Source organism: Micrasema longulum, unplaced genomic scaffold (assembly GCF_059751315.1).
Source record: "Micrasema longulum isolate JH-2025_06_02 unplaced genomic scaffold, ASM5975131v1 h1tg000654l, whole genome shotgun sequence".
Classification (NCBI taxonomy): domain Eukaryota; kingdom Metazoa; phylum Arthropoda; class Insecta; order Trichoptera; family Brachycentridae; genus Micrasema; species Micrasema longulum.
In genome coordinates this window covers 239767-253397 of record NW_028277850.1, presented here as the reverse complement: position 1 = coordinate 253397, position 13631 = coordinate 239767, and the positions used below count along the sequence as shown (strand labels likewise).

General features: G+C 33.2%; 1 protein-coding gene across 1 annotated transcript; it reads right to left on the bottom strand.

The window, feature by feature from the left end:
- Window positions 1-5549: 5549 nt before the first annotated feature.
- Window positions 5550-11098, bottom strand: LOC148279883 (uncharacterized). The gene is made up of 2 exons (XM_088229251.1): window positions 10219-11098; window positions 5550-7364 (listed from the first exon to the last, which is right to left on the bottom strand). The coding sequence occupies exons 1-2, from the start codon at window positions 11033-11035 to the stop codon at window positions 7228-7230; spliced, it is 954 nt and encodes a 317-aa protein (XP_088085377.1). The 5' UTR covers window positions 11036-11098; the 3' UTR covers window positions 5550-7227.
- Between the last annotated feature and the right edge of the window lie 2533 nt (window positions 11099-13631).

Below are 13631 nucleotides of genomic sequence, written 5' to 3'. Positions count from 1 at the left end.
ATTTTACAGGAGACCAAAAAAAAAAAAACCTTGTGTAACACTCAATGGCTCTTTGATACAAACGGTGCTCCCCGTTAGGCGCCATTTGTAACACGATAACTTTTTGAGGGTTGCAACTTTATTTGTGGGACACTGGGTTCACATAAAAAATGGTAGTTTCTTTAATATTAGCACATGAGGACCGCTCAAGGCAGCTTGGTTTGAGTTTACAGGAAGAGCAAAGGCAGCGTGGTGACTCAATTTAAACATTCAAAATCTCAAAGCAATACAATGTATCGAAGTTGAAATCAATGCTTGCTATGAATAATAACCGCCATCTCAGAGGTCATACACTAAAATTAATCCCTTACCTCCTTCAAATCCAACCACAGGAAGAACTTCCTGACAAACGGAGTTGTGGAGCAATAAAATAGCCTTTCCGAGAAAGGGATTGGTGCACGCTCGGTTAGTGAGTTCAGAAACCGCCTGGGCGCACACATAAATTCTTTTCAAATTATATATTTTTAAAACAGTGAATTAAATGTCGGCCTCGTGGTGTAATGGTCAGGGCGTTTGCCTACCATGCAAGAGGTCTCGGGTTCGATTCCCGACATGGTTGATTTGAAATATTTATTTAAAAGGGTGTTTTTACGCTAGAATATTTCATAGTCCCTGGACAAAGTTGTTGGTCTAAGTAGACCTAACAAAAAAATGATCAAGATACGCTGTGATTGGTGTACCAATGCAGTGCCCTATGCACCATTAGATGCGGAAAGGTAACGATGCTGATGTTTTAGATGTATAAGCATCAGCATAATATCTGCTAGTGTATAAAATAATAACATAAAATATTTTTTTACATGCAATCTCATAAAACTCTAAAAAAATGTTTAATTTATTTTTTTACATATTTTTTGAACATGCAAAAACAATCTCATTGAAGCAATCATTGTATTTTGAATGTTTTTGTTGGAAGTCGTGGCTCCATATTTATTTCCTACAATTTGTAGGACGAGACAGATTTTGCTAGTTTTGACTAAAAAAAATGACATTAATATATAAAAAAAAAAAAACAATAATCTCGATTTAACCGTGTACCCTTCGATTGTTTTACTTATATTTTAATTAAATTTTGTATAAAATCATTTTCTGTAAAGCGTTGAGGTTATACAAAAGTCGAAAACCAACTGTAATATAAAAAAATATTTACAATTTTACTATGTTTTTTTTTCATTAATGTAGGTCAAACACTATGCAAACTCTCTGGCGTCGCATTTAAGAAAACGTCACTGACTCAAATATAATAAATACTGCAATGGTATGAGCAACATGTTGAGTAAACAAATGTGTGTAAACAATGACACATTCTTGAGAATGCGTTTATCATAAAATGGCAAATATATTTTTTAAATCATCACTTTAAATATTTATGGTGCCTTTACTAGAACTAGGTAACTTCAAAATAAGAATTTTTAAGTCAACTACTAAGACTTTTTTTGCACCGCAACAGGCCAGGGGGCCCAATGAGTGGTGAATTGGAGCACAGAAAACCCAGGCTTGAGAAAAATCACAAGGCGTTTTGACCACTACACCACGGAGGGTGCCGTATTTATATCCTCTTCCATAAACGCTACAAAGACCAGTAGTCCATTTAAGTAAATTAGAGCATGTATATAATACTCGGTTCACTAGTGTAGATGGGACTAGCTCTCGCTAAATTCAATAATAAATACGGGAACAGAACACTAGAGTACAATATACCGAAAATGTATAATATGCTCCTATTAAATATAAAAAATCAAAAAAACTTATCTGGCTCAAGAGAAAGACGTCTGCTGAGAATCTGGCTTTTAGAACGTATTTTTTATATTGAAATTTTTTTGTGTTTTTCTTTTTTATTTGGTCAATTTTTGATTTATTTATTTTCTTTGTACATATTTTCTTTCTTTTTCCATAGTAATAAGAGTTTTTATATGCTTATAGAATTTAAGAGATAAGATTATGTATATACAGGTGTTCTCTAAACCCTGTCACATCCGAAACCACGATGATCAGTATGGACAAGAAGACATATTAGCCTATTAAAAAAAAATATTTAAAACTATGAAAATTCAAAAAAATAAAATAAAAAAAATGGTTGCTTACTTCTGCAGTGGAGAAGTGAGGGGAGCTCGGTTGTCGGTGTATCAGACTCCCCCCCTCCCCACTCGTTTCTCCCCTGCAGAAGTAAGCAATCATTTGTTTTTTTTAATATTTTATTTTTTTAAATTTTGTTCGTTCTTAAAAAATATTTTAATGTACCAATATGTCTTCTTGCTCATACTGATCATCGTGGTTTTGGATATGACAGGGTTTAGTGAACACCCTGAATATTAGAACTTAACTATAAGCACCTGCTTTTGATAAATAAATTTAAAAAATAAAAATAATATTATGATTCAAATGCACAACTTATCTATTGGTAGCTAGCGTTTTTAGCGGTTAACCAAAAAAATATTGTTTTGAAGTTACCTAGTTGGGAGTAATTACTAAAAATGCCACGAATACTGATTTGGCTGAATACCGAACATTCAGGCACGCTCTCGGCTGAAGTGTCGAATATTCGACGGCCTGATGTTTGCTTCGATTGGCTCTCAGCGCCTCAATTAATTGATCAAATAATCTGTATTTGGAAAAAATATTTAAAGCGTATGTTGTAATAGGAAGTAAAAAAAAAAAACATTGGATATGGACATGTCAAAAGTTGGAATAATCGGCACACGCATGAGAATATGTATGAATGTAGATGAAGAGGATATGTATACAAAGACAGACCGGTGTGGCATTCTATTATCTCTGCCTACCTCTACGGAAACAGCGTAATGGTTTTTTTATATTTTAAACAACATTTCTTTTTTAATACTTTCAAAATATCAAATGTTATCTACAAAATGCTTGTGATCTTATGTGGATGCAAATCCTGGCACCTTAATAAAGTTTAACATCCGACTTCTCAGTTTTAAGAGTATTATTATTACACCGATTGGAAGCTTAAGAAGAAATTGCTTAGAAATATGAACCGAATTCTGAAATAATAAAGCTAGTTTTTACTTTCATTGTTCAACGGTAAAAGTGTGTATTTTGAAATTGGTCTGTGGGCATGCGAAATGGGCAATAAATACGCAATTAAAAAATTAATTAAATCCCACGAGAGTCTGGCTTCTTAAAAAGTATCATGACGGCCTTCGGCCTCGACGGAATCCAAGTAAAAAAAAATGGATTAAAACTAGAACGCGTTTTTTAAATGACCCAAGTAATCTCCATTGATTCTATAGAAGTTTTTCGGCATTATAATTTTTTGAGCTAGAATACAACACATCCCGCATTACAGAGCGCATGGATCATTGAAATTCTAGACTCCATTTACAAAATTTAGGCACAAGATAATTTGATAGTTGATGACATTTGCACATATGGAAGCTAGACCAAAGAATAATTGAGGGTATAAGAAGCAAACTTAGAAATCTCCATTGAAGGAGTTACGGAGATATTTGCAAAAACTTAAAAAAAGAATTGTGAGATTTGTAATTATGCTTCACCAACTCAATGGAGAATGCTAAGTTTGCGGTGTCAAGTAGTATAATTGAAATCTGTTTTTGCAAGATTTAGAGACGGTTTTGAATTACGCTATTATTTAGGTAGGTAGGTATGTAAAGGGTCTTAAAATAAATACATCTAAGACTAAATATATGTTTGCAAGAAAGTCACAAATAAACCATGTACAACAGGCATGATGTTGGGTCACACCACATAGACAATGTCAATTCCTTTAAATATTTAGGTACTGGAATGACTAATGATAACAATTATAGTACCGAGATTAGAGCACGGCTATCGGCAGCAAACAGATGTTATTATGGCTTGTTTAAACATCTGGGATTCAAATTGCTCACTAGAAAAACTAAGACCATTATTTAAAAAACTCTCCTCAGACCGGTCATTGCATACGGTGCCGAATGCCGAGTTATGACCAAAAGAGATGAAAATATGGTAATAGTATTCGAAAGAAAAATATCAAGGAAGATATTTGCTGCTGTCAACCAAAACAGAGTGTGGAGGAGACGGTTTAATCACGAATTAGAGGCACTGTATGGCGAACCCAACATTGCAAAATTCATCAAAATAAGAAGATTACAATGGTTGGGCCATGTGCACAGAATGAATGATAACTGTACCCCAAAAAAGATTCTTTATACCACTCCGGAAGGCAGACCAAAATTGAGATGCCTGGATAATGTGGAAAGTGACATTAGAGCGATTGGCCTGACAAACTGGAGAAGAGCCGCAGGATGCAGGGACGAATGGAGACAAATTCTGGAGGAGGCCAGGGCCCACAATGGGCTGTAACGCCACTGATGATGAGGTATGCATAGTTCATTTTGACATCAATAACTAATTTTCCGTTTTTGGTGGAGATTTCTAAGTTTGCTTTTAGAAGGTATTAGTACCCTCAATTATGCGATACAGTAGCTATTTTCTGAAATACATTTTTGCTCGATGATTCTTATTTTTGTCACATGATAAATACTCTCAATTCAACCTCCATGAACATTAAAAACAAAACAAACCTCATTAAAAATTGATCAAACTCTACATACCATTTGTATAATATTCGTAGGTAGAATGCAACTCCGCAGTAACAGAAGAGCATCTTGTAAATTTATCACTCCTGTTTCGGAGTTCTACGACACTTATTATGTCTTTGAGTTCTAGTAAATGCGAGAATTCCAGCTATTTTACAAAGGCGTAAAATGATGTAATGTGTATACAAAAAAAAAAAAAACTAGTAACAGTCTTGAGTGTTAGTAAATGTGAGAATTTCAGCTATTTTAAAAGTAAAATATATATTTTTTGTTTTTTATTTCAGTTATACAAGACTTGAGTTCTAGTGAATGTGAGAATTCTAGCAAATTTACAAAGACATATTGAAAAAAAATGTATGTCGCACATAATTCATTCCATATGTTTTATTTCTGAGTTCTATGACATTTATTGTGTCTTTGAGTTCTAATGGATGCGAGAATTCCAGCTATGGTATTTTACAGGATTTAATTATAATTTTGTACACTTTAACAATTAATCACTGGGCATTTCTACAACTAATACATTTCAGGAAAACGTACAAATAAATTTATATACTAATACTTGACTGAGCCGTACTATAGGCCATTGAAAATGTATTCAAAAATATTATTTACATAGAACATTTTCAATAGCATGTATAGTTAATTAATACAATGTAAAAAATTACAAAACTTAACGCTATATTGCATACATTTTTAATCGGTAAAAATAATGGTCAGAATTCGCAAACTATCTTTTCCTTACCACAGAAAAAGTACAAATACTATTCAATGAGAAAATTTAGTGCCTGTAAAAAACACATTTCTGTGCACTATTTAACTGACTCAAAAGAATTTGCGTAATTTTGACACCACAATGAATTTTAAAAAAATATATATTTAAATTATTGTACGAAATCTTAGATTTTTTTCTGCTATGGTCAAATGCAACGACGCATAATTTAATTATTTTGCAATTATGCCTAGAATAGCTGTCAAAATTGTCTATCATTTAGGAAATGGTGGCTAATGTCGTCAGTCTAAAAGACAGTGGTGTCGAAAAGACTGCTATAGTCTATGTGAAGCTGAAGTAATTATACGGTATGAGATTTTGTGTCCCTATAAAAACAGTCAGCAGCTTAAGTGTCCCAGTCTGTTAGTCAAATAAGATTTATTTCAAACCATCAACTACAGTCCAATCGAAAGCGAAATGTCAAAAAAATAAGCAAGCAACAAATTATAATATGATATGAGTGGATCCTAGGAGAAAAAGTTACTAGTGCGAGGCATGTAAATTTGTGGGTAATTACCCTCCTCGGACCTTAAAGAAGAATGCTGTTGTGTGCAAATATCAAGGACATAACAGACATAAATACACAACAGTCAGTATAGCTGCCCAAATTTGGATTCCATGTTCAAACTAAAAAAAGATGCTCGACTTTGAAGACACAGTCTCAGGCTGGAGACCAGATTAAACCTAAACCCAGGGAAGCATTTCCTGAGCAATAGGAATGTTGATGGTTGGAACAAACTGCCACAAGAGCTGGTCTCTTGTAGTCCCAATAACTTGAATGAAAAATGGGCTAGATTTGTTTAGGAAAAGTTAAAATATGCCAACGGGTAACTTTTGTTAAAACAGATTTAAGCATATCAGCATTAAGCTGCTCTGAAATAATTCAGTCAGATAAATCTTTTTGGTTGGCTGGAAGATATTGCTTTTAGCAATGAGTCCGCCAAAGTACTTGAAGTTTTAAATAAATAAATTTCACCCACATCGATAAAGGTTTTAGCTCTTTTACTTCAAGAGAGTCAACAGATGGAAGAGTTGAGGAAACACGGATGTTTAAACATAGGTGAATGTTACACAGAGGGTAAAGTAGCCACTTAAACCAGCCAATGATAGGTCAAAAGCCCTGTAAATGCCCAAACTCCCATATTCCCTTCTCGAAAAAGATTTCCATTTCTGTAGCAACAAATTTAGATGATTATAATGTATATTTACTCACACTAACGCATGCACATATACAATACTGTGAGAATGCAAAAATTAATGCAGCTAGTAAGGAAATAATGTGGTAATTTATTATGCGTCATTTAGCAAACTAACTTGTGAATTGCGGGAACTTATGTTCAAATTTCAACTTTTTTAAAAAATTATAATTTTGTTTAACCGTTAGAATGCTACGCGGCGCAAAAGCGCTGCGATCGTTTGTATCGAAAATTGCGGCGCAGCGCAAAAGCGCTGCGAGTTTCAGTGTGTTTTCGGTGCTCCGCGGGAGTGCACGTACGCTAACCTCGCACTTTATGTTTAATAAACATTAATAAACAATAAACATTTTATCTTTATAATGCAAAAATAATTAATAAAATTGATTGATATTTGTCTAAGTTAGTGTTTTATTTGACACCATTATTTTTTCCTCTAAATTAATCAATATGTGTATAGCAATTTTCATTTATTTTTGCCAAAATTGCTTAGCACTAAAACGGTTAAGAAATGATTTAAAAAAACAATATCGTATACCGCTAAACTTTCTCATTGATTTATAGCACTGTCTCAAATCATGCGTGTGATAATTTTAATCTATTGTCGTATTTTTGTGCAAATTCTGAGGATTGACAATATAAATGTTGATGGGTGCTCCTGTTACCAGTTGTCTAAGAAATCTAGGCCCGTTTTAGGTAACGAGCAGGGAACAGATTCATCCGTGTCGCACAGTGAGGACTCCGTATCACCCGATACAGAGGAGCCGATCCCGAGGAGTGCATTGGCTTCTTCTAGACCTAGAAAAAACAAAAGTAATGAAATATTTTGAGTGTGTTAAAATGTTCGTAGGCGAGGGTGGATTTCACAGGGAGGGGAAAACATTTTGTGAAGGTAATATGGAAGTCTCATATATATATGCAAGAGGTCCCGGGTTCGATTCCCGACATGGTTGATATGAAATATTTATTTAAAAGGGTGTTTTCACACTAGAATATTTCATAGTCCCTGGGCCTCCATTATGATGGGAAGATAAAATGTCTTCAAGTTTATCTACAAAGTTAAAATAAGTTTTCTGTATGAAAAATAGAATATGTTTACAACTTTTTTTATTAACATGTTCAATTACCGACTACCGAGGGAGATACTTTGAATTTTCATGCAAATATCCACACTTTCGTACATAAATATCGATATTACTTCATACCGTCTCAGTATATACCGATGAAGATAGCCGTTCATGATCGCGGCCCTGGACTGATACACGAAGCGTAAGACTGATCACCTTACCTTCATATTACGAAATTTATCGAGATATGCTGCTATTGGTGTACCCATCCAGTGCCCTATGCACCATTAGGTGCGGAAAGGGAATGATGATGAATATTGAAGTCTTGGCAATTACAGGGCTTATGACCTGACATTGGATGTTTAACACACTGTGTAACATTCGCCATTCGACATTTCCTCAACTCTTCCATCTGTCCACTTCTGTGAAGCTGAAACTGAAGAGCTGAAACCTTTATTGATGTGGATGAAATTCATCTGACTGAATTATTTCACCATCTAGGCAATGTCTGAGAAAACTTTTCTATTTTTATAACTACCAGTTGGTTTAATCAACAATATTTTGAATAAAAAAAATATTTAAAAAAAACCCTCGAAATGGAACAAGACAAGATTTCTGAACTTGTCAATCTTCCCATCAGCATCTATACTGTGATATTAATCTAATGCTGTGTGTGTTTTCTGCATATTGAGAAATGCCATTTTTGTGATTTATAAACACTATTTTCAGAAGGTGATTTTGAACTTTTTTATTATTTATTTATTTATTTACTTAAGTTAGTTAATATTACATTATATATTAACTAATATATTTACAATTATAACAAATACTTATTAAATATTTCTTACATAACTACATTATTACAATAAACATAACATTTTTTTTTTAAATCCGTAAGTTTTCTTTCATTCTTCATACTTTCAGGCATCTCATCATACAGTTTTAACCCTTTATACATTAAGCTATTTTGTGATTTTGTTTTTTCTTAAGTGGTAGTCTTATCCTATTTCTATTTCTTGTCCTATATTTATGTACATTTCTATTTAATATAATTTCACTTATAAAATACTTTGGCATGATATTATTAAACACTTTATATATAAATACAAATACATTATACACTAGTCTTTTCTTTATTCCTATCCAGTTCAATTGTTTTCTAATTTTTTCAACACTATTATATTGGCTTTTTTTCAGTATAATTCTCATTGCTCTATTTTGTAGTATTTCAAACTTGTCTATGTCTCCCTCGTTAGCTAAATATAATATAGTAGAGCAATAGTCCCAATGAGGGGCAATTATTGTTTTGTATATAAGTTCTGCACTCTTTTTATTTATTTTTTTTCGAATTCTTCCTGGGAAGAAAATCTTTTTTGAAATTTTCTTATGTATATATTCAAAGTGTGATGTTAAATTTAATCTGGAGTCAAGAATAATTCCCAAGTATTTCATTTCATCAACCCTTTCAATAATTTTACCATCAATATTTACATTCATTGTTATGCCATGTGCTTTATTACCTATTTCCATATATTTTGTTTTACTAACATTTAATTTCAATTTATTTATCTTTAGCCATGACGATATGTTCTGTAGATCTTCATTCAATTTATTAATTGAGTCTTCATAGTTTTTGTAAGCAAGGCCTGGCTGTTTTTAGCATAACATCGATATCAGATAACAGAATCGACCTTACTCCACCAACAACACTAATACCTCATTTTTCCAAAATTTTGAACTGGCTGCTTCCTGCATAACTACGTTCAATTGCGCAACAAAACAACAAAATGAAAGACCATGCCAAAGCATCATTTAAATTTTCAAAATGGAGTAGTTTTTAAAGCAGGCAAAGGCCGGTTTGATCTGTTGACTGCAAACTTTGGCTTGTCGTGGCCATGTCCAGAACACATCCCCCGCCGTCAACGGGAGGTTGCCCGTATACAAGTTTTGGCAACCCTATAGTCCTTAAAATAAAGCTTGATTTTAATCATTTTAATGACAGCTGCCAAACTAATGTCAATAGTGATGGGAAATTACCGATCATGTACCGATCAAATCAATTTTTTCATGTAAAAATGAAACTCTGTTTCCGAAAATTGATATAAAAACGCAAAAACATGCCTATTATAGTGTATTAAAGACAATTATTCACCAAAAATTAAGACATTTATACTTTTTTCATGAAAAACATGGATGATTTTTTTTTATTCAATCAATTTACATTGATCAATTTGTCTTATATCAAACATTTTTGTACAATGGTTGAACCTTGTAAGAACGTCATTAATGATAAGGTTAATTTTGTTTTAAAGCTGATTTTATACATTTATGTTGATTTATATGTCAAGCGTTGAATTAAAAAAATTCATTAACACGCCAGATACGATTGATTTTTCATGTGTCAATATAAATCACTCCTTAGACATTGCTACAAAGTTATGTCGTCACTTTGGCTGAGAACTGTCATTCTAATCAAGCTATATTTTAAGGACTATAGTCATGAGCCGTGTTAAAGCTTATATTTTCAAGTTCCCTTCTCCAACTCTGTTTAAACGTTGAAAAAATATATAAAACAAACAACATACCCGAAGAACTTCTATAAGCAACGCTGCATTTTTTAATAGTAATTTCCTTGGTATATTTGCTAGGTTCCGTGGGGGTATCACTCGCACTCACCGCGCCGCTGTGAAAATTGGTTTTGAAGTAATTATCGGAGGACGCCACAATCTGGCACTGTCTTTCCGGCGACACTAAATGTTCCCTTTCCTCGGCACTTCCTTTCGGCCGCTTATTTCCGATCAATTTCGATATAAACCCCCCGGAAGAGTTCAAACTCGCGTCTTCCGACTTGGGTTTCGGAGAAAACTCTATCTGGCACTCTTTCGTTTCACTCGCGTCGAATTTTTCGCTCGATTTCAACGCGTTCTTCAGCTCCGAAAGCACCTTGGAATGAGACAATGCCAGTTCACTTTTCAGTATCGGCGGGGTTGTCGGTTTTACACGCGGTTTCGGCTTTGCGGGACGCTTTTCGGCGAAAGAACAAAGATCTAACTGGCTTTTGTTGTAGTAACTAAATGGAGACGAATGCTCGTCCCTGTATTTGGTCGACTCGTCGCGGATTATCTTCTGCCCACACTGGATGTCAAAATACGATAAAATGTCCGTTTTGTCGAATCTCCTTTCGTCTATGTCTAGGTCCAGGGGGTCGAGGAACGCGTACTTGACTGCGATTTCCGGCTTAATGATGCATTCGTCGACTATGTCGGATTTCTCCGCGTCGTTTAGCGTTTCCCAGAGGTTCTCGTACGCGTTTTTAGTTTCCTCTATGTCTGAATGGATCCGGGACGCGATCGAGTTTAAACTGGAGAAGTATTCTTCCGCCGCGCCGGCGAGCCCCGCCATCTCAGCGATATTTGTAAATTTTCTGGCGTCAGCGTGCTAGCTCTGTGTTGTTTATTTTAAGACGAGGCAAAATATAGACAGAGGTGTGGCTAATAAGAAACAAGAAACGTCAAATTGCGAATTGTTGCGAGTTAATAGTAAAATATTTTCCTTGTTTATTCTTAAGTAGGTACTTCGGTCAGACGCGTAGGTACTTTCATCTTCTTTCGTTTATAAATATTTTTCGTACTTTGATATTAGGGAAATATGCTTTTTTTACATTTTTAAATCAATAAGGGTGTATGAAATTCAGTAAAGAAAAAAAAATGTACTTATTAGTAGCATAAAAATTATTTTTAAATTCCGCGGAAACGATACATTGCTTAATTACACTAATTTAAAATTGACTACATTCATTCATTCATTATTCCTTTCCACACCTAATGGTGCATAGGGCACTGCATTGTTACACCGATCTCAGCGTATCTTGATCTTTTTCTTTTATCTTTAAAGTAAGATGATCAGTCTTACGCTTCAGGTACCGGTCCAGGGACTATGAAATATTCTAGTGTGAAAACACCCCTTTTAATAAATATTTTATATCAACCATGTCAGGAATTGAACCAGAGTTCTTGAACGACAGACAAACGCGCTGACCATTACACCACGAGGTCAACTTAATTCATTTTAACGAATTTATTTTTAATAAATCAATAACTACATAATTTAAAATTGTAAAAAAAGATTTGTGATATTTCTCTATTGGATAATTACTGTAGGTATTCATTTATTTTATTTTGAATCTTGAAATAGGGCACACACAAATAAATATTTTTATGTGCGCTCTAATAATTACAATGTACATATATTTCATTTATAAGTTTTTTTTTTTACCTTTTGTTTAAATTTTCATATTTCTTCCTTAGGGTTTTTTTTGTCCTGACTTTATTTATTTTTTTAGTTTTGTTTTACTTCAATTGTATCTGTACGTATTATAAGGAAAAGTGTTGGCCATTGTTGAATGGACTGAATAAGTTCGCAAATGTTTTTTTTTTACTTTCCTCCATGCTCAGCCGGTATCTTATATATCTGTATGTATAAGCTGCAGGCGGATGGTGGGCCTTAGAATCCCCTCAATGCAATGTTTTATAGTTACTGGACTGGCACTTTAAGTGCATGACTGATCAGCTTACTTTTTATGTAACAAAAACGACAATCGAGATATATATGTATTTATATTTGTATATTTAGCGCCGTTTTTGTAAAAATCACCTCAAGGGCGCTGTACAATAAATAAATATCCCAGCACATCTTGCAGCTACAGAGCGCATGGACGGTTGGGATTCTAGTTCCTCTTCTCCAATTATGATATATAGGAGCTAGATAACAGCACGTCTTGCAGCTACAGAGCGCATTCATTTAATTTTATTTTAAATTTACAATTGTAAATATGTACAAACATTTTATTTATGGTTTTCTAAATTCTATTCTTGTATAATATAAATTATTTTATGACACATTTTGTATATTGATAATCAAAAGTTTGAGATCATTTTTAGTCTAGTTTTAAGTACCTATTATATTATAACCTTATTATTGTATATGACTGTAGATTTCAATAGATAAATAAAATAAAAAAATTAAAAAGATATCTGGCCCCTATTTAATTTTTTTTATTTGACAATGAAGTTTAGAGTTTTAGTGATATTTAAAAAAATAAAATAAAAACAAATTTATAAAAATAGAAGTTAGATTACAACAAGTCTTGCAGCTACTGAGCGCATGGACGGTTGGAATTCTAGACTCCATTTACAAAATTTGGATAGTTGATAGCATTTACCTATTGAAGCTAGATTACTAATCGTCTTGCAGCTACAAAGTGCATGGACGAGTGAAATTCTAGCAACTTAAAATTATCAATAAATTTGCAAAAATTGAGCATAATGTATGTACGTGTGTGTGTATGTACATGTGTATAAATGTGTGTATTTATATATATGTGTATATATGTGTATGTGTGCATGTATATTTATTTAAATGTGTATACAAGTAAGTTTATATTTTATTAGTCTGAGCTCTCTATTAATTTTTCAACTATTATCATATATTAGAATGTAATTGCCTAGCTTGGAACGGGGTGTATACCCTTGTTAGCTGGGCAAAGTGAACGAAAATTTTTATTTTTGATAAAAGGTGTAAATAAATAAATATATATATATTTTAATTGTAAATTTGTAAAGAGATATACAATTTAAGCACCAATGCAGTGCCCTGTGCATCACTGGGTGCGGTTAAGGAAACGATGATGATGATATGACTCGGTGATGTGACAGCACATACGGCTACCATAGTCATGAAGTATTTCAAGGGTAAAAAAAGAAAAAAGACAATTTATCAATAGTAAATATCACAGTTTATTTATTACATTCGGATCAATGATTTATTAACGCCCAAAGGGCTTTTACATACACAGAGGTTATAAACAATTTACAAATATAAAAATACAATTTGAAATATAAAAAAACATGTATACATAAAAAACAAATGAAAATACTAGAAACTCGATTATTATTTTTTTTTAAATTAAGAATAATAATTGGCTCTTGAAGTTTGATAA

Coding starts and splice junctions, on each gene's coding strand:
- LOC148279883 (XM_088229251.1), bottom strand. CDS start 11,035: ATGGCGGGGCTCGCCGGCGCGGCGGAAGAATACTTCTCCAGTTTAAAC. Junction 7,365..10,218: donor TGCTTATAGAAGTTCTTCGG/GTATGTTGTTTG, acceptor TGTTTTTTCTAG/GTCTAGAAGAAGCCAATGCA.